This window comes from Protopterus annectens, chromosome 7.part1, assembly GCF_019279795.1.
Source record: "Protopterus annectens isolate FY-2018-M chromosome 7.part1, PAN1.0, whole genome shotgun sequence".
Classification (NCBI taxonomy): Eukaryota; Metazoa; Chordata; order Ceratodontiformes; family Protopteridae; genus Protopterus; species Protopterus annectens.
In genome coordinates, this window is record NC_056740.1 from 382316039 (window position 1) to 382338275 (window position 22237).

Sequence of the window (22237 nt, forward strand, 5' to 3'; positions counted from 1 at the left end):
GTAAACATCTGTACAGTCACTCTGTTGTCTGTACCTGGAATAAACTTCCCCCAGACCTTAGAGCCATCTCTAACAGTCTTAGTTTAAAAAAAACGCTAAAAGATTACATGCTTAATAAGTGGACCTGTCCCTGCCCTACTCCATCCTGACCTGTTCCTCCTCATCTTCCTTTCTCCCTTATCTCTGCTTACAGAAGGTTACATTATCTACACCTGACTGTCTACATCAATAAATAACCTGTTTTCTGGCAGTCTAACAGATATAGTGAATTGACACTCCATTACTTAACTGGTTGACCATTTGTCAATGTAGTTATTGTAGTCTTTCTCTCTGCATGAATGAAACTGTTTCATTTCTTTTGTTAATAAGTCAAGATTTGCTTTTGTATCTACTGTATTACTTATAGCTCTGTTACTAGTATTTTGTACTTGTATAAGTTTTACATATTTTATATATTTGGAGCTTTTCTCTTCGGGTTTCTACTGAAAAAGGGCTTTTCACCCAGTCAGACTAACCTGGTTAACAAATGTTAACATAAATAAATAAAATAAACTGTTAGCAAATTTAGGAAAGAATACCGGCAAATTAAAAGACAGACTGATACTAAATTCTGACACCACTTTAGGAAGAAATGATGCATTAGTTAGTAATGTAACCCTGTCCTTGTGTAAAATAAAGTATGGAGGTTTTGAGGACATGGCTTGAATCTCAGAAATTAGTCTGGTAGAAGTAATGGATACCAGAAAAACAGTCTTTCAATAAAAGTACTTAAGGTCACACTTGGCAGCTGGTTTGAAGGTGGATGAATATCCGATGTGGGAAGAGGGTCTTTAAAAGGAGGTCTTAGAAGAGTGCCTCGCAAAAAGGATTTGCAAAGCTTATGAGAAGTGACAGAGGCACCCTCAAAATCCAGTGTGAAAATTCAATACTGCTGTTGACTGAACCTTAATTGTTGAGGAACTAGCTCCTTCCTTAAAAGGTGTGGCCAAAAATTCAAGAATGGTACATATGGGAGCTGAAAAACAATCAACATTATTGTGATGGGCCCAGGAAGCAAACCTTTTCCATTCACTGGAGTAGAGTTTTTGTGTAGAGGGTTTATGGGAAGATATAATTATATGTCAGACACATGAAGAGAGCATAGGTTGTCTGGCTATTAATGGAATTGGAGAAGCCAGGCCTTCAGCCTGAGGTTTGATATGTCTGGATGAATCATGCCTGTCGAGTGAGACAAGAGGTCTAGATTTGGATCCAGGCTCTAAGGTTGGTGAACTAAGTGAGGCCAAAGGAAGGGGAACCAAATCTGTCTAAGCCAGTAAGGCACAATGAGGATGACTTTGCTCTTTAACATGGCAGCTTTCTGTAGGATTTTCAGTATTAGCGGAATATGTGGATAAGCATAAAGAAGAAGACCAGGCGGACAGTCGTAAAGAAGAGCATCCCTCTGCGATTCCCCTTGCAGGGGGGTTAGGGCAAAGTAGCTGCTGCATTTGTTGCTTTGGGGAGAAACAAAAAGGTGGCAGCAAGGCTGGCCCCACTGATGAAAAATGATTTCCGATATGTTCTTGTTGAGGGATGACTCATGAGGTAGAAGAATGCACCTGCTCAGCTTGTCTGCTATCACACTGGACTTCCTTGGAATGTGAGTTGCTATGAGAAAGAGGTTGGATAAGACTGCCCATTGCCACACTGTGAGCTCTTCTCCACACAAGGGATATGATTTGGTCCCTCCATGTTTGTTGATGTAACAAATTACTGACATACTTTCCATTTGAATTACAATTGTCTCCGAAGAGACAGCATCTTGAGAGACCTGCAATGCTAAAATCACTGCTCTCATCTCTTGGACATCGATATGCAAGTTGGCCTCTTGTGGGGACCAAGTGCCATGTACTGCTTTCCTCAGAAAATGCCCTCCCACCCCAACTGGGAAGCACCCATGATCACTATGGCCTTCAGCTGAGGGTGAATGAATGGACGGCCTTGTAGAAACAGATCTGACTGAATCCACCATTTGTACTGGAGTTGACATGGGTTGGTAAAGAATCTACCATTGTGTTGATAGGATCCACTGTGGAATCCTCATGTAAAATCTGGCTAGAGGTACTAGGGTTACTGCTGCTGACATTGATCAGGTGGGCTGAAATCTTGGTATGGCAGATTATTTTTCTGAGCTGTGACTTATAGCCTGAACCCTTGACAGTGGCAGTGAGGTTATCATTGATCTTATTTGAAGAGAGCTCCTATAAATTCCAAGTTTTGAGCTGGTTCCAGTTGAGACTTTTCATAGTTTATGGTTATCCCCAGATCAGAACATGTCTGGAGAATCTGATCTCTTGCCTTTATTAACTGACACCTGGTTGGGGCAGTAATGAGCCAGTCGTCTAGATATGGAAACATCCAGAATCCCTGCAGTCTTCAAGTGAGCTACTACTACTGCCATACATTTGGTAAACACTTTGGGGGTTGTGGTGAGGCCGAAGGGCAGAACTCCAAACAGGTAATGACTGGCTCCAAGCCAGAAGTGTAAAAACTTCTGGATCACCTGTTCATCTTTATATGATAGTATGCATCTTAAAGGGCTATCGAGCACATCAAGTTGTCTTTGCCCAGAAAGGGTAGAATGAACTGAATCCTGACCATCTGGAATTTGTTGTGTCTAACTGACTTGTTTAAGTTGCTGAAATACAAAACTGGTTCCCAGTCCCCTATTTTCTTTGGCAGTAAAAAGAATCTTAAGTAAGTTGTGGATTCTAACTGGTCTGGTGGGAACTCTTGGATGACTCTTTTTCTAGCAGTTTTTGTACCTTAATTGCTGTTTGTTCCTCTGACTGGGTGGAGCATAGGGGATTTTTCTTGAAATTAGAGGAGGAAGGGAAAGGGTATTATATAACCTCTGGAAATTATCACTGTTATTTCTAACCAGGTTCTCTGGTGCAGAGAAAGTTGAGCCCTGATTGTCTCCAGAAGATGACAATCGGGGCTCCTTTCAAGAACACTGGAAGGGTCTGTCAGAGAAAAAAATCTCTGGTCCCCTGGTTTTGTGGGCCACCTCTACCACAGAGGTGGTGTGTACCATTAGAGTTCCCTCCACTATCCCCGGGGGAACTTCCTCCACGTATGTCCTGGAAAGGTCCTTGGGATTTCTTCAACCACATCTTCTGACCGCCTCACTGATTCCTAGAAAAGGACCACTGATGGACTGAAAAATGTATGCCCATGGTAGACAGGGTCTTTCTGTCCTTCTCACACCTGGATAATGTGTCCTTTACTTCGGGGCCAAACAAAGACATGCTCTTATGGTGTAGTGGTACATTGCTGTGACTGTAGTGTACAGGGTCCTGGGTTCAAGACTTGGCAATGATGACTTTTCATTGACCCTCTTCAAGCGCATGCTGACCCTCTTCAAGCACAACCTTGATGAGTGGATGGAAAACCACAAATTTGTCACAAAGGTTCCACCCGTGTTCCTCAATGACAGGGGTAACAGGTTTTGTCTGAGGTTTCTTTTTGGGGATAAACTCTTGGCTAGGCTTGTAAGGACCTCAGGGCCATTAGCCTAGTAACCCCCTATGATCCAATGATGCCATCAAAAGGAGCACTGACGAAACAAGACTTGAAGGACTCTTCAAAATTGCCAAAAGCATCCAGACATGTCTTCTCACAGAAATGTCTCAACCCGCTGCCCTTGAGGTTCCTTCAGCTACATGTGAAATTATCCTCATGGGAGAAATGGAAATAGATTGCAGGGTAGCAAACTGAGAAGTCATGGATGATTGTACTTCTTCAAAAATGGATCCTGAGAGGGTATTTCAGAGCTCCTTAATCAAATCTATCTGTAACCTTATGAAATGTGCCAAATAATTCAGTGACCTACAGGCAAAGGTCACTGAAGCATAGACATGCTTCCCAAATCTGTCCATCACCTGTGACTCCCTGTTGGGAAGATGAACAGTGATACTCTCCTTGACAAGTTCCTTTTTAGTGGCCGCCACCACAACCATGGCATCAGTGGGTACCCCTTTTCCCCAAAACCGTCTGTCCACAGGTGGTGCCATAATTCTGTCTGGTCTCCAGGTTATTGGTTCAATATATCAGGATCCTTCCTTGCCTGCCGATAGCAATCAACTCAATGAGCTAGTCGGTGAGCAGAGTCACCCAGGAAGTAGATGGGCCACTACTGAAAGCCTCCAGGAATACAAACTCCTGGAACAAAGGGTTACTGAATGTCCAACCACCTCTTTGTTTTAAAGTTTCAAGGATATATCCAAATGAAACAGCTTCAGGAGGTGACCATGGGGATCCTTCACCCTCATCAAAGTCTGTATCTTCTGTGATAGACTCCTCTGGGGAGTCCAAGTGCTTCTTTACACATCATCTTCTTACAGACCTTCACAGTGGGATGCTCTGCGAAGGTATCAGCAGAAGATGGGATACCCTGATGGGAAGCCTGGAGTATCAGTACTGGCTGTCCCTGTGGAAAAGAGGGATTTGACTCAGAGTGCAGAGATGTGAAGGCTGCAGACAGAGGATCCGAGGGGGTAGGAACCATCTTTGTTGCTGAGGCAGACAATGCTAGCTCCAGAACCTCAAAGGTAGACCTCCCCAAAAAGGGAGTTTTTTTGGAAGGCCAGCTTTTGGACCACTGTCACTCTCTGTTCCAAAGATAATCTACTAGAAGCAGAAATCTGACAGGGAAGCCTCATCTCCATGGGCTCTCCAGATCCGACTGAACCGAAGTGTTTAGAGCAAACTTTGGATCCAAGGACAATTGTATCCATAGATCTGAGTCAGACAGAGCGAGATGGCTTGGATCCAAGGCCTCAGACAGCAGGAATCAGAGGAGGAACTGCTACAGGGGGTGTAAGATCATACCTCTTGACCCAAAGAGGGAGGAGCCAGAAAAGCACCAGTCAGACTCTCCTCTATGAGAATCCTTCTCACCACTCTTTCCACATCTTCTTCCATTAAACTCCTGCAAGGGCAAGTGAATATTAGAGAGGGGGACCTGGGTCTCTCCAAACAGGGAGAGGGGACCCTGGAGTGAACTGGGTCCACCAGTCCTTGGTCAGAAAATACAGCTTAAAGTAGTATCTGGATCGATTGTCTTTTTCACTGGATCTGAAGAAGTCAGATCCAACAAATCTATCTTTTTCTGCTTCAGAGCCATTGTTGAAATTTAATGGACAAATCTCTTTTTCATTGTTTCGGATCAGAGGTTGAGGTCTAATCCAATAATTTAGACTTTTTTCTATTAGGATCCAATGGGGAGGTTGGATTGGATTGAGGTTTTTTTCTCAACTACTCCAAAGCCTTGGAGGAAGAATTAGGAGGACACGGAGAAGGAAGTTTAGACTTCTTAGACTTTGTTGGTGACATAGCTCCAGATAAAGCCTCTCCGAAAGAGGAAGAAAGCAACCCTTTTAGAATTAGTTTCTTTTTTCTTTCAGTCAAAACTCTGGGATTAAATCCATGACAAATAATTGTAGATGAAGAGGACCAAGGCAGTATGCACATAAAGCGTGGGTATCAGAAAACGAAATTTAGTGCCCACACTTGAGACATTTTTTGAACCCAGCCGAGCCTTTCTCTTTCTCCATTGTAGTGGAAACAAGACAGAAAGTTAAAGGGAAACACCGTACAGAAAATTATATATACCAGTAGTAAATTTTTTTTTGTTTTGTTCTGGAGAAAGCTACAAAGATACAGAAATTACCAATCATGGTAAAAAGTGGCTACACAAAGTGTAGAAGTGGGAAAAAGGAATACTGATAGTAATCAAGAAAACAGGCTGCACAGAGAAGAAAAGTGATATACAGAAAAGTTATTTTAACTAGTAAAAAACGATAAAAAGTGAAGCTATATGCTAAGGGTATAAAGAAAACCTAAGAATTTTAAACATTAGTTAAGAAAACAGATAAACTCACAAGTTAAAGCACATATCTGCTCGAGAGTAACAGTCACTACATCTTTCGCTTAAAGCGGCAAACAAGATCCGAGGTACTTGGGGTTGGTGCATTATGGGTAAGGGAGAAGCTTGAGAGTTTTTGGTTGCCATGAGCTTCAGCAAAGGACGAGTCAAATTTGAGGGCTTGAATCCAAACCCATCAGTTGAGGATAGAATAAAAAATTGACATCATCAGATCAGCAGGTTTCCCAGTTTACCAACAAAACTGTATCAGACAAGCTGTTATCAAAGACTGATCCCTCTCTGGCTATCAGGTTGGTACATAAACACATTGCCATATGGAACAGATGCTACTTATTCAACAGAACATATTTCAGGGTGGTACTGAGAGTCCAAATGCACCTGCTTTAAGGTCAATGACAAAAGCTAAATTTAACTATAGATGTCCCTAGTCTGATCTTGGGAGAAAGAAATTAATTCATTTTTGAAAGGAAAATATTTAAATTAGCAATGGAATACCAGCCACCAATATGTATTTTTAACTCAGAAAAGGAGGGTCAGAGGGTCCTGCCTTGCTTAGCCACCACGCTGACAGACCCATCCTGATTGGGAGAGCTGGTGATAGGAAGATGTGTTTGTGGCTGTCCAAGCTAGTGATGGCAGCCTCTGTTGGTGCATCTGGGGAAGATGCATGCAGGGACTAATGAGCACAAGAAACCCTTGAAATGATGCAAGTGTTCACATCATCTCCAGATGAAGTTGTTGTGTAAAATGCTTACTACATAAGTAGGATCCCTGAATTATATCACTGATATGGGAATTAATAAGTGGAAAACTCACTGCCAAATAACTGAGTTTTGATCGAAAGAACCACAAAAAAGTAGATGGATGACCCTAGCCATACGATCAGAAGAATGGGTGACCTGAGCTGTACTACAGTCATAGCATTAGAAGGAGGGATTCCAGCTTCATAAAACACTGTTACTGACATTACATTTTATGTACAGTCTCTACACCATTATGTGTACTGTTGTTTGTTCTTACATCTGTGGCTGCACATGTTGTATCTAGCAAAGCCTGTGAATAGAATGCACACTACCCTGGTAAACAAGCAAGAAAATCAAATAGATCAGATTAATACCCACAAGAATGCCAGATGAGTCAATATACATGTCATGATGGATTACTGACTAGTAACAGATATTCCAATGGGTAGTTAATCAGGCCCAACATAGCCATCTACCAAGAATGCAAAACCACCACTAGATGACTGAATTCAGATGTATAGCAAGACTATCACAAGCTGGACAGGATACAACAACCAATCCCAAACAAGCATGAAAACAATTACAACCATACCTAAAAATGACTAGATAACCAGAAGTAATCCCAATGATGAATGCATATCCAGACCCAATCCCTAAGAAAGATGGAAAACCAAAGTCACACTCAAAGATGGATGACAAAAGCTAGTTCCAAAGACAGATGGATGACCACAGCCATAACACTACATGGATGGGTAACTATCCTCATACCATCCACAAAGACAGACAATTCCCAGCCTTATCATCAGAAGGAGAGAGAAAAAGAAGTTATGTATTCACCATAACATTCCATCTCTGTTGTCAGTTTTCATTCTTCCTCAACTGAAGGGTTTGGATCTGATCCGTCGGATCTGACTCTGCCGTTGCTAAAGCTCGTGGCAACCAGGGAACTCTCGAGCTTCTCCCTAACCCATAATGCACCAATCCCAATTACCTCAGATCTTGTTTGCTGCTTAGGAAAGTGAAAAAATGAAAATTATTATTATTATTACTATTATTATTATTTATTACAGAAAAGCTATATCTGAAATCTGAAGTCTGAATATCTGAATAATAAGACATGTACGCCATGCAATACTCATTCTTCTAGAAGTCTTAAGGATGGCGGTTGGTGGGAGGAGTTGAGGAAGAATGAAAATGGACAACACATATGGAATATTATGGTGAGTACATAACTTTTTTATCTGATGTTGTCAATTTTCATTCATTCCTCAACTGATCAGCCAGAATTCCCAGCTACCTAATTTCCAGGGTAGACTCAAGGAAGGATATTCCTGAGCAACACAGAACTAAAAGATGCTCTTCCTCTGGAGACCAAATCTAATTTGTAATGAATAATAAATGTACGGGGAGTAGCCCAGGTAGCTGCTACACAAATATCATCCATGGACATTCTGGACTGAAATACTGAGGAAGTTACCATGGATCTGGTGGAATGATTTTTGTTAAAGTAATACCTGCTTTGTTATACACAAAATAAATACAATTTGTTATCCATTTAGATAGGGTAACTTTGGTAACTGGCTTACCCAATGTAGGTTCTGTAAATGAAACAAACAGTTGATACAATTTCCTGATGTCCTTAGTCCTATTCAAATAAAAATGCAACTGCCTGTGGGCATCCAATAAGTTTAACCCAAATTCACTTTTGCTGGAAAATTTTGGGCAAAACACAGGCAAATTAATGGAATGATTAATATTGGATTTTGGCACCACCTTTGAAAGAAATGATGGATTAGCATGTAAAGTTACTCCATCCCTAAGAAAAATCAAGTATGGGGGTTCTGAGGATAATGCTTGGATCTCAGAAAATCTTATGGCCAAAGTAATAGATACTAAGAAAATTGTCTTCCATGAAAGAAATGTATTCACAGGTAGCTGTGGGCTGAAATGGGGGTTGAATAAGGTACTGCAGCAATAAATGTAGGTCCCAAGGAGGAGCATGACCTTTAAAAGGAGGCCTTATTAGTAGTATGCCTCTTAAAACTGATTTGCTTAACTTATGAGTTGCTACTGACGAGCCATTTATCCCAACATGAAAAATTGATACTGCTGCTAAGTGGACTCTAACTGTGGAAGAACTAGCTCCTTCATCAAAGAGATGTGATAAAGAAAATCCAATATATTATGTATGGGAGCTGTAAAAGGTTCAATATTATGTTTTTGAACCCAAAAAAAAACAAATCTTTTCCATTTGCTGGAGTATAGTTTCAGCATTGGTTGTCTGGCTATCAATGGAATTGGAGAAACCAGGCAGTCAGCCTGACATTTCCCAGATCTGGGTGTATCATACCTGTTGTGTGAGACAGAAAGTCTGGAGTTGGATCTAGAAACCAAGGTAGTTGAATCAGGTGAGGCCAAAGAAAGGGAAATTAAATCTGTTGTAGCCAATATGAAGCAATAAGGATGACTTTGCTCTTCAACCTGGAAGCTTTCTGAAGGAATTTAGGAATTGCTGGATACACATACAGGAGACCAGGAGACCAATCCTGAAGTAGAGCATCCCTCGGAATTTCCCCCTCTGGAGGAGGTTAGGACAAAGTAAATGCTGCACTTGTTGTTCAGGGGGGAAGCAAACAGATCACAGCAGGGCTGGTCCCATTGATGGAACATCTTGTCCACAATTTTCTTGCTGAGGGACCATTCGTGGAGTAGGAGAATGCACATGCTCAATCTGTCTTCTATCACATCATATTTCCCTGGAATATGCACTCTTAAGAGAAAGCAGTTAAGAGATCACCCACTGCCACACTCTGAGAGCTTCTCAACACAATGGGCAGGATTTGTTTCCTCCCTGTTTGTAGATACACCAGATAACTGACATGTCGGACTGTACTGCAATGTTCTGAAAAGCTGGCAACACTAACTGCACTGTTCTCATCTCTAACACATTTATGTGCAATTTGGCCTCCTCAGGGGACCAGGTTCCTTGGACTGTCTTCCCCATATAATGTCTCCCCCCACCCTAGATGGGAAGCATATGGCCTTGGGCAGAGGGGAAATGAATGGACAACCTTTTAGAACCTGGTCTGAATGAATCCACCATTTTAAATCTCTCTTGCAGATGTGAGTGATTATTATCTTGTACAACATAGGCTGAGTAACAATTGACCATTGAGCAGCTAACATCTATTGCAGAATTCTCATGTAAAACCTGGCTAGTGGTAACAATGTTATTGCTGCTGCCATCGATCTCAGAGCCTGAAGGACCAGTCAGGCTGAAATTGAGGTGCTGCAGATTATCTTTTTGACTTGTAGTATTATAGTCTGAACCCTCAGCAATGGAAGGGAAGCATCATCTTTATTGTATAGAATTTTATAGATAATTCTGTCATCTGTAAATATTAATGTAAACCACAGGCTTGTTGTCTTAAATGGTAAAAATAGTGTTACATGTGCAACTGGAAAATAATGCAACAACAGTGCACTCTGCTGTAAGGAAGCTAAGTCAAGCATTTTATGACTGTCTTTGATCACTAAAGTTGGCTCTGGCCTGTCTACATGAAGGAATTTGGCTTATATTTGGCGAGGCTTATATAGGCCCTAGGGCCAATGGCCTAGTACCTACCTAAGAACCTATGAATTCTTGCTATTGTTTTAAGGCCCGAGTTAATGGCCAGAATTTGCATGCATAAATGTCATTTATAGCTTTGCTTGCTGACCTGGTGTGAGCTTACTAAAGAATATAAATGTAGTTTCTGTTAGCCTGGGAAACCAGGGGAGTGTGAAAAAATTATGTAATGTGAACCAGGAATGTGATTTTAAAAACAGAGAGAATCAGAGAGCATTAAGCATTTTTGTCTTGACTATCCAACTCATCAGCACTGTCTTGCTCTATATGTAAGTTTATCTTAGGTTTGTGTTTCTTCTTAGTCTAATCTTTCTAGTTTCTAGCTATTTCTAAGTGTTTTTCTGTGATGTCAGAACTGTACTGCTGAATTATTTTAAGTATTTCTCTGTGAGCTATGAACTCTTGACTAGCACTGTGTAGTAAAAAGTATTGTCTTGTGTTTTTAATCATTTATTATTAAATATTTTAAAACCCTTGTAACTGTGGCTGTTTTGTGTAGAGATAATTTAAGCTTTAGAGTACATTGCATGTATATAGTGATCCTGTACCAAGTCACTCTAGTAAGCCTTGCCTGTTTAGTCGCACGTACCAATTGGATAATAATATTGCACAGTAATAATTGGACACCCTTTTAAGGGCCTTTGAGTAGCTGATAAATATTAGTGGGTGGCAGCAGCTGATACTACCGTATAGTCTGTGAAAGGGTCATAGCTGGGGAACCTGTGCCAGCCTTCCCCTGGAGTGTCTGTGTGGTTGTATAAACTGTTCTCAAAGTGTGTGTGTGTGTGTGTGTGTGTGTGTGTGTGTGTGTGTGTGTGTGTGTGTGTGTGTGTGTGTGTCTGTGTGTGTGTGAAGCACTGGTTGGACAGAGAGGGTGCTGGAGGTTTTAGCTTGCCAACTAGGCTGAGATCTGGGACCTATAGCTGTGCCAGTAGGGAGTCTTTTTGTGGACCTGGACAGCAAGGGAGCGACCAGCCCCGGACTGACTGTGATCTCTGTGTGCTCTTAAGGGAAATTGCACTTTACTGTGTGTATTTGTTATCCTTTCCTCCTATAGGAGACGCCCCTCAGTGGTGTTAGTGGTGAGGATTGAGGCTCCTTTTTTGCTGGGCCAGGGCACGGGAGTCACATTTATATTGAGAACTGCTCCTATAAACTCTAAAGTTTGATTCAGTTGCAGATGAGATTCGTTGTAGTTTAAGGTTATCCCCAGATGAGAGCAAATCTGGAGAACCTAGTTTCTTGCACATATGAGCTGATGCCTGGTTGCAATAGTAATGAGCCAGTCATCTATAATATGGAAACACTTGGAATCCTTGCAGTCTCAGGTGATTTGCTACTACTGTCACACACGGTAAACACACTGGGGGCTGTAGTGAGTCCAAAGGGCAGTACTCTGAAATGATAATTACTGGCTCCCAGTTGGAAGCGTAAATATCTTCTCGACCATCTGTTCATCTTTATGTGATAGTATGTATCCTGAAGGTCTATACAGCACATGTGGTTGTCCTTGTCCAGAAAGGGGAGAATTGACTTAACTATGACCATCTGAAACTTGGTTCTTTGAACTGACTTGTTTGGGTCATTGAGATCCAGAATTGGTCTCCAGTCCCCTGTTTTCTTTGGCACAAAAAGAACCTTGAGTAAGTTCTGGATTCTATCTGGTCTGGCAGGACCTTTTGCATGACTCTTTTTTTCTAGCAGCTTTCATACTTGAACTGCTGCTTGGTCCCTCTGACTGGGTGAAACACAGGGGATTTTTCTTGAATGTAGAGGTGGAAAGAAATAGGGTATTATACATCCTCTGGAAATAATCCTGTGCACCCAAGTATCTTTTGTTATACCTTGCCAGGCTCTCTGGTGCAGGGATAATTGTCCTCTGACTGCCTCAACAGGTGGGCAATCAGGTCTCCTTTCAGAAGTGTTGGAAGGGTTTGTCAAAGAATGAATCTCTGAAACCCTGGTTCTGCAGGCCATTTCTGATGCTTGGATGGTACTGTCCATTTTATGACCCTCCTCTGCCTCTGGGGGATCCTATTCCACATGTGTTCTGGAAAGTTCCTGGAGATGTTTTGAACCACATTTTCTGACATCATCGCTGATTCCTGGAAAAGGTTTGTTGTGGGATCAAAAAACACACGCCCATGGCAGGCAGGGCCTTTCCATCCTTCTGTCACCTGGACAGAGTGTCCTTTACCTTGTGGCCACATAGAGATGTTCTGTCAAAAGGGGCATTAACAAAAAAGGACTTGAAAGGCTTCACAAACTCACAAAGGTGCATCCAGGCATGTCTCCTTATGGAAATGCATGAAACCACAGTTTCCCTCTGCTATATTGAGATCACCCTTATGGAAGAATTGGATATGGACTGAAGGGCAGCTAGCGGAGAAGTCAGACACTGGGACTTCCTCAAAAACAGCACCTAAAAGGGTATCTGACATCTTCTTAATAAAATCCCTTTGCAATCTGGTAAAATGTGCTGAGTAGTTGGGAGACCTTAGCGCAAAAGTGGATGAGGTATATACACGCTTCCCAAATATGTCCATCTCCCATGACTCCCTGTTGGGGAAGATGGACAGTGGAATTTTCTTCAGCTAGTTCCTTCTTAGTGGCCACCACAATGACCATGGCATCAACAGAAACTCCCTTACTCCAGAACTGCCTGTCCATGGGTGGTGCTATAATCCTATCTGTTCTCCAGGGAATGGGTTCCATGGTGTCTGGATCTTTCCATGCCCGCTGTGAGATCATGTCAATGAGCTTGTCAGTGGGTAGAGTCACCCAGGAGGTATAGGGTCCAGTACCAAAAGCCTCTAGGAGAACAGATTCCTCAGACATCAGGTCACTGGGCATGCAGCCACCTCTCTGTTTAAGGATTTCCAGGATGTCTCCAAATGAGACATCATTAGGAGGTGACCATGAGGACCCTTCACCCTCATCAAAATCTGTATCCTCAGTGATGGATTCCTCCAAGGAATCAATGTGCTTCCTCTTGCACATCCTCTTTCTGTGGGCCTCCTCAGTGGGATGCTCTGGAGAGGTATCTGAAGAGAAAATTACAATTTCCTGAGTGGGAGCCTGGGGATTTTGTACTGGTTGTCCCGGTGGAATGAGATGGTAAGGCAGTGAGTGCTGGGTCATCATGATGGAAGACTTCTGACCCAAGGAGGGAGGTTTTCCTTAGAACTGCCGGAGCAGAAAAGACCCTGTCCACAGCCTCAAAGGCCAATCTGCATGGAGAAGTAGAGGACATTGGCCTCAAGAAAACAAGCTTCTGAACTGTAACCCCCTCCTGCTCTGAGGGCAAGACCCTCAAGGTGGAAACCAGAGCTGAGCTGTCCAATGCCAAAGCTCTGAGCTACAGAGACTACTCCAAAAATTTCTGAGTCAAATGCAACATATCGGATCTGACAGGCAGACTATAGCTGTAGGAGCTCTCCAGATCCAAAGAAACTGGAGCTCTCAGGGATGACTTCAGATCTAAGGATAGGGACCTCCTTGGATCCAAAACTGATGGACCTGGACAACTTGGACCCAGAGACTCTGACACTATAGTGGTAGTCACAAGGGGAACCTGTAAAGGAGGAGTTAAAGACATTCAGATCTCCTGACCTGAAGGGGTAGGAGCCGAGGGAACTCCAACGTCTATGCAATAAAAGGATCTTTCTCACCAGTCTCTCCATGTCTTCTTTAGTTAGACTCCTGGGAGAATGAGCAGAAAATGTAGATGGAGATTTGGGGTGCTCCAAAAATGGTGAAAGTACTCTATCTGCTACAGGGTCCAAGGAGGGAGGAAGGGAGAGTACCTTACTCTATGTAGACATTTAAATGCCAATTGGGGTGATATCTGACCCAATAGCATAGGCTCCGATAACTTAGAAGTTGTTGGATCCTGTTTGGAAACAGCTGGATATGAAACAGCTGGATCAGATGATTTTGAGTCTTTTGGATCCGTAGCAAAGGTGGGATCCATAAGTTTTGATTTCTTATGATCCAGGGTTGAGACTGAAACTTTTGCTGATCTTTTCCTCGAAGAATCCAAGGCAGAAGATGAAGAGGAAGGCCTCAGAGAAGAGGATTTCTTTGATTTAACCTTTGAAGAACTACCTTCAGAAATAGCTTCTCCAAAAGAGGAAGGGAAAAGGTCTTTCAGTATGAGCATATTTTTTCTTTACACTAAAGCTTGTGGACTGAAACTATGGCATATACAGCAGTCTTCTTGTTAAGTGAAGACAGCCCAAACAATAAATGCATAAAGTGTGGGCATCTGAGAAAGGCAGTTTATGACCACACTTTACATATTTTTTTTAAAACCTGATGGCTTTTCTGACATATTTAACAATTTTTGAAAACTATCTTAACAGAAGAAAGAAATTTTTATTTTTTTTTTAGACGGCAGTAGGAAAAAGGGGAAACATGCCAACAATGGTAATGAAAAACTATCAAGTACTAACAATAGTATCAGGAGTGCATGCAAGAACAAACAGGGGAATAAAAATAGAAAGGTATTACTAAATAGATGGTAATGGAAAGGAGGGTAAATTTTCTAAACAGAAAGACCTATGAACCTATGAACCTATAAGAGAAATCGACAATCAGCAGTAAGAAACTAAGCTATTTAAAAAATATTACTGTCACTTATCTCTGCGAAGCTCGAGTAGTAGTAAACCACGTCTTTTCGCCAGAGTGGCAAATGAGATCTGAGGTAATTGGGCGTGGTGCGTTATGGGTAAGGGAGACGCTTGAGAGTTTCTGGTTGCCGCAAGGTTTAGCAATAGCTGAGTTGGATCCGACTGATCAGATCTAAACCCATCAGTTGGGGAATGAATGAAAATTGACAACATCAGATCCAAAATTATCCTTGTTTTGGATGCAGGACTAAAATAACACCCAAAGACAAAGGAATGAGCCAGTGTATATCCCAAGATTGAATGCTGGCCATAAACTACATGTTACATGACAGCCATTCATGTTGTGCAAAGACCAAATTCAAAAGTGCTGAATCAGCAGGGTCAACAGTGTAAAGGCTCAATTTGCAAACATACATGGATTTGCCTGTTGGATCTGGTCATGTTCTGTCCAAAGTAAGTGGACCTATCCTGGTTGCTTAAACAAACCTACTCTACAAAGAAAAGCACTAAAATTAATACTTAGATCAAAGGGCAGTTTACAGTTTTTTAAGGATGTTAATGCCACACAATTATCACATTAAGTACTAATACAGGATATGGTTGGAGTATCTTATGGATGAAAATGCCACTTAATTATACGAAGTACAATATTTTATGATATGTCAGGAGTATTTAATGAAAGATAACACCATCTAGCAATCATATTAAGTGCCATGACCTGATATGGTGATACAACTGAAGTACTTTGAAGATGAAAATCCCAAATAGTAATCATATTTAGCAATAATATAAGACATGTCTAGTCTTTAGCAGTTATGCAGCTTCCTGTAGATACATGCAAGTAACAGTCCACTGCTATGTGACTCACTGTATAGTAATAACATTAGAAATCAACACCAGCTCAAATATATGTGTGAATATTAGTGAAATTTGTAAGTTAAATTAATAAATGACTATTTTAAATGACTACTTTAAGTAAATGGTCGACTCCCAGTTACTTAATTACATTTAGGAGAAGTGTAGGCTATGGTGTGGTAATGTGCATGCATGCATGCAAGTAAATGCCAAAACATACATTATCCTGGCAGAGCCATTACAGTGCGTAAACTTGCACGAAATGGACACAATGAATCATAATGTATGTCTTGGACTAAAACTGCCAGTCACAGTGTGATGCTATAGGCACAAAAGATCTCTTAGCAGCTGCTCCTTTTAGAGTTTCACTGTAGCAATGAAGTTGATGTAAAAATAAGGCAATAATCTAGGTTCTGCTTTCTTATACACAACCATATATTAATTGTGATTTTTGGCCAATCAAAATTAATGTCTGCATTCTCCTACTTTTTGCAATAAACGTCAATAAACACTACTTTTAGCAATAAACATAAACTAGGGAAACCATTAAGAAAAGGTACCATCATTTCATTATACTACTGTAAGGACACAACAAAGCATGATTTTTAACTATCACAGATGTATAATGGGAACAAAAAAAAATACACTTAAGATATGCTTCAGTCTAAGACTTTCATTAGATAGACATTTACTTACAGAAACAGAGGATTTCTCCTCACTAGCGGCCTTTATCTTCACATTACCTAAGTGAAGTATTGCTGCAATGACTTTAAACACATCCATCTGAAAATCATCATTGAGACCTGAAATACAAGTTTTATTATATTTGTAACAGTTGAACTGCATTTATACAAAATAAAAATCTAATGATTGTTTTGCATCCTAGTTAAGCATGTCATGAACATCATGAACAGAAAAGTTATTTCAACACACAATACTGATAATAGCATCTCTCATTTAATGGCTGCAACTTAAATCACTATCAAGTATAATTTCAACTTTCTTTTCGCTATGTTATATTATACTCTCTTGAGATATAGACATAGAAAATATTATCAAACTTGTAACAAAGGGAAACAGACTTGGATGTGTAGCAAAATATAAAGTTTGTAAAGTTGTCAGGACCTTTTTTCCATACATCTTGAAAAAGACTTGGCCTAGCCCTTTAGCACAACACTACCAATGGCAGCACAAAGGTTACGTTTTGTAAAGCTGCTTTAGAATTATTTTACTTACTGCATATAACATCCTACAAATAAACATTAACATGTTAATGTAATAAATGAAATAATACAAGCTAACAGAAGAATATTGCTTACTACATTTTTTTCCTGTGGCCCTGACAACATGTTTGATAAATGCAGCTGGCTGGCTTACACTGTTAGACTGATAAGCTGAATCAGAGATGCTAATAGCATTAATGGTGACTTGGGAACCGCACAAAAGAAGTGTTGTTTGGAAATAAAACTGTACATCTGACAGCTGATGCTAAGTGCACGCCAACATGAAATGAATGATGCACAGCAAAGCAGGACCATAACATGTTCATTTCAACAGCAAAATGAACAATTGACGTACATTAAGGATGGTGTTGGGGTGCAGGGGGTCTGACTATGAGCACAGAAGAGCAGCAGTGTGTATCCTATGTACACTTTTACATTAAAAGGCAATTAGGATGGGACAGAACAGAATGGTGAACTGTAAGTGAAATCCGGTACATCAAGGTGGCTGAAACAATAAAACAGAGCTGCATGCTACTAGCTTCATCAGCAAGCATTTTCAGAATGTATCACAGTACATTAAAACATGTGATACACACTTTTACGTGATAAATAAGATAAAAGCACAAATTCATTATAGTATATTTTTGATGCATTCCTCTCATTCAAGACAGTCCTTCTTTTCACTTATGAAACTTCTATATACATATATATATATATATATATATATATATATATATATATATATAATAAAAACACATATATATATATATATATATATATATATATATATATATATATGTACACACACACACATATATCTATATACATATATATATTAAAAAAAATTGAACATAGGTTAAGTGCTTTTGTCATCTACTTGATCCAGACTTCTTCAGAGCCAAAATGAGCAAGTCAATGTTACTCCCTTAAATATCAACAGTAAATCACATGATCTTAAAACAAATCAGAGCTAATTAAAGTGAACCTGTCACAATTCTATACATTTACAAAAGTGAAATACTATCAAATTAACTAATGAACTAAGAAACACTCAAAAACATAGGATAAAAAAATGAGTGCCAATGTCTTAAAAAACGTCAATACGAATCACATCCTGAAACATGCCACAAAAATAAAATATACGCCAAAAAATATTCAATAAAACCACTTAATATTTTGCTGCCCTCAGCTCTGAACACAGCACTTAGTTCTGTTTTATTCAGCCCTGGAGGTGTAGACAGATTCAGTTTTAATTGTCACATAAATTTTATGTATTCTACATGGGTCTCCCAGTGTCCTCATCCCTCCTCGAATATCACTATTTCAATGATACTAAAATAAAATTTTGAGAAATCACAAATTTCAAAGAGTGTTTATATAAAGCATTGTTAACATTTTTCTTAGCGATCTTGTAACAACGTTCATATTTTTTTTTTAAAGGGGTCTTTCAGTTTTGCCTATATAAAAAGCACTGCAGTTGGAAAAGCTGGTGAGGTAAGTCACTCCAGCAATGGAACAATTACCTTTCTCCAGATGAACAATAATTTGCCAAGATAAGTTCTTTGTCTAGAATACAACACTGACAACAGGAATCACATATATAAATACCTTTGGTGTTGGATACTTGATCATTTTTGTATTTATTTTCTACAATACTTTTCAAGTACCTGTTCACTTTAAAAAAATAGGTTCATTGCCCACCAATCGAAGAATGTTCTCATTGCTTCTAGAAGTATTCTAATTTTCTTTAATAACATCCTTAATTTGATTGAATCCACTATTGTTTTTTATAAACATTGCTCTCATGCAACCCCTAGGGACCACCTGAGTAACACTACAGTCTCCATGGATATGTTAATGGTGTATGCCTTTTTCCCCACTCAGTAGTCACTTCTAAAACCATCTTAACTAAGATTCGGGGATAACCTCTCGTTAGAAACATTGTCAATAACTCGTCTCTCTCCTTAGTAAACAAATCATAAGGTGAACACATTCTAATCAACCTCACAAACTGGCCCTTGATAATATACCTTTTTATCACCTAACGGTGACAACTTGAGTGTTGTAAATATGTATTGGAAAAGGTGGGCTTCTGATAAATTGCAGAATCTTAACAACCACTAATTTGAAAGATTACAACATCTAAACAGTTTACTCTAGTCACAGTATGTTTGAATGTGAGCCTGAAAAGAGATGTACTGTACTCAATATATTCAATAAATAATGCTATTTCTGCCTTTGAAATTTCCAAAGGATGAAAATATCATCCAAATAATGAAAAAAGTGGTTACAACATTTTATAAAGGCAGAACTAAAGAGAAATCTTTCTCCCAGGTAAGCATAAAAAGATTTGCACATATTGGCTGCACCCATTGCTACCCCTCTCGGTTGTCTGTAGTGTTCACCTTTGAAACAGATGAAATTGTTCAATAAAGCAAATTCCATCACTTCTATAATGAGTCTGACAGATTTTGTAGCTACATTTTCTAATTCTAATGGTGACAAATAAAAAAATTCCAAACCAGTCTCACGTGGAATACTGGTGAATAAATCCACTACATCAACAGTGAAGAAACTGCACTTCTCATCCTAATTGAACTTAAAAAATGTATTTAAGAAATCCCAGGGATTCCTTAATATTTTCCTTAATCTAAAGAGAGAGCCTTTTAACATTGTCTATAAAAACAGTGAGTGAGTGAGTGAGTGGGTGGGTTTTCGATCTTTGGGCTGCCACAATTAATCTATAAGGTGGGTCACTGATGTTTTTCATTTTAGACAAAGACCTAAATAGTCTTGGACAATTGACAGAAATAGATAGAATGTCAAGAACTGTCTACCACATTTTTTCATTTGGCACTATTACCAATACCACCACCACCATCAAGCTTCTCAATTACCTGTGAAACATCTTTCTGAAACAACTCAGATGGAGACAGAATAACAACTTGAAGTCTTAAAGATATGTATCTTCCCACAGGAATTTAAAGGTACATAGCTGGAAATTATCCTCAAGCCTACAGAAAAATTCTTAATTTCTTGAACGATGGACACTATTTTTTCAACTGTTCAAAATGGACAATGCTCTCTTTTTATATTTCATTACAGTCTTGTTGATAAAGCACATACACGTTGTCTGACGCCACTACAATAACACTGATGCTTACCGTTCAGAAGGCTTTGTTTGTTTAGGAATCATACCTGTTCTCTCAAAGCAGTTCAACTCTTTCTTGATTCTAGCCAGCAAAGCTACTCTCTTTTTTTTTCTTTCATTCATCTAGCATAGCTCTGAATATGAAATACTCTGGGGGGTGGGGGGTAGGAGGGGTAAGAAGAGGAGGTCAGGCAGGAGTGGAGGAAAAGCTCCCTCTTTCCTCTTTATTATATTTAGCGCCATTGGTAAAAATAAATAAGATACTCAGAATCTCAAAATGGATTCGATTCACAAGAAATAATAATCACAAGCTAATACAAGCAGGAAGCTGCAAGCAATAATTGGAGCTGCCAGCATTGGCTCTGGTGCATACATCGCCGCTGTGGGCAGCCGCAGAATTTAATTATTTTTGAATTTTTGTATTATTATTGATTATTTAATTACATATTTGCTGTGACTGACAACAAAATAAATAAATAATTAAATAAATGCATTCTTGAATGAGAAGAAGGAATGTATTACACATCGTGTATGGCTGTAGCTGCCCATTCATAGATTGCAGCTGCAGCGGCTATGCTTTTCAACCAATTTGCACTGCGGCAAAGTGCTGATGCAGCCGTTTGGTTTCGGCGATGTAGCTCGCAGGGAAATGTCTTGCGAGCTACACGCCGGAATCCCTCAGAAATACACTAATATAACTGTTATGGTAATCACAAAAAAGTTGGCTATATCTGCAGGTGATATTAGTATTTTGGAACTTTTTCAGACCATTTTAAGTCTTTTGGGGATATAAAATTAATGAAAACAAAACAAAGACTATAGCTGTAAATTACGTGCTCACAAACAAACTGGTTCAGCAATATCCATATTTATGGGGACACGATAAGATGGGGATGCACAAGCCAGTGCATTTCTTTGTGCCAGTCCCTAGCCCAGATAAATGGAAAGGGTTGTGTCCGGAAGGGCATCCGGCGTAAAACCTCTGCCAAATTACTGATGCGGAGAACATTTCAATTTCATAATTACATACCGGATCGGTCGAGGCCTGGGTTAACAACGACCGCCACCAGTACTGTTAGCCAACAGGGTGCTGGCAGAAATTGGGCTACTGCTGGCTGAAGAAGAAGAGGAGGGGGAAGGCATGCCCGAGGGCAGGAAGAGAGGAGGAAGGTTAGGAGTGTAGTACTGAGGGTAAGAACTCTGAATGTTGGCAGTTTGACTGGTATAGGGAGAGAGCTAGCTGATATGATGGAGAGAAGGAAGGTTGATATATTGTGTGTGCAAAAGACCAGATGGAAGGGAAGTAAGGCCAGGTGTATAGGAGGCAGGTTCAAATTGTTCTATCATGGTGTGGATGGCAGAAGAAATGGGGCAGGGGTTATCCTAACAGAACAGTATGCCAAGAGTGTTTTAGAGGTGAAGAGAGTGTCTGATAGAGTGATGTTTATGAAGCTTGAAATTGATGGTGTAATGATGAATGTTGTTAGTGCATATGCTCCACAAGTTGGGTGTGCGATGGATGAGAAAGAAAAATTTTGGAGTGAGTTGGATGAAGTGGTGAAGTGGTAGTGAGTGTACCCAAGGATGAGAGACTAGTGATTGGAGCGGACTTCAATGGGCATGTTGGTGAAGTGAACAGAGGGGATGAGGAAGTGATGGGTATGTATGGTGCTAAGGAGAGGAATGCAGAAGGTCAGATGATTGTGGATTTTGTGAAAAGGATGGACATGGCTGTGGTGAATACGTATTTTAAGAAGAGGGAGGAGCATAGAGTGATGTACAAGAGTGGAGGAAGATGCACACAGGTGGATTATATCCTATGTAGGAGGGCCAGTCTGAAGGAGATTGGAGACTGTAAAGTGGTGACTGGGGAAGGTGTAGTTAAGCAGCATAGAATGGTGGTCTGCATGATGATGTTGGTAATCAAGAAGCGGAGGAGGAGTGTGAAAGCAGTGCCAAGGATTAAATGGTGGAAGTTAAAAAAAGGGTGATTGTGAGGTGGAGTTCAGATAAGAGTTAAAACAGGCACTGGGAGGCAATGAAGAGTTACGGAATAGCTGGGTAACTACAGCAG

General features: G+C 40.2%; 1 protein-coding gene across 1 annotated transcript in view; it reads right to left on the reverse strand.

The window, feature by feature from the left end:
- LOC122807587 (unconventional myosin-Vc-like) overlaps positions 1-22237 on the reverse strand; it is a 1372167-nt gene that overhangs the window by 276832 nt on the left and 1073098 nt on the right. The window contains exon 9 of the mRNA XM_044078500.1: positions 16486-16592. Coding sequence (XP_043934435.1) covers positions 16486-16592 — 107 coding nt within the window. The remainder of the gene's footprint in view (positions 1-16485; positions 16593-22237) is intronic.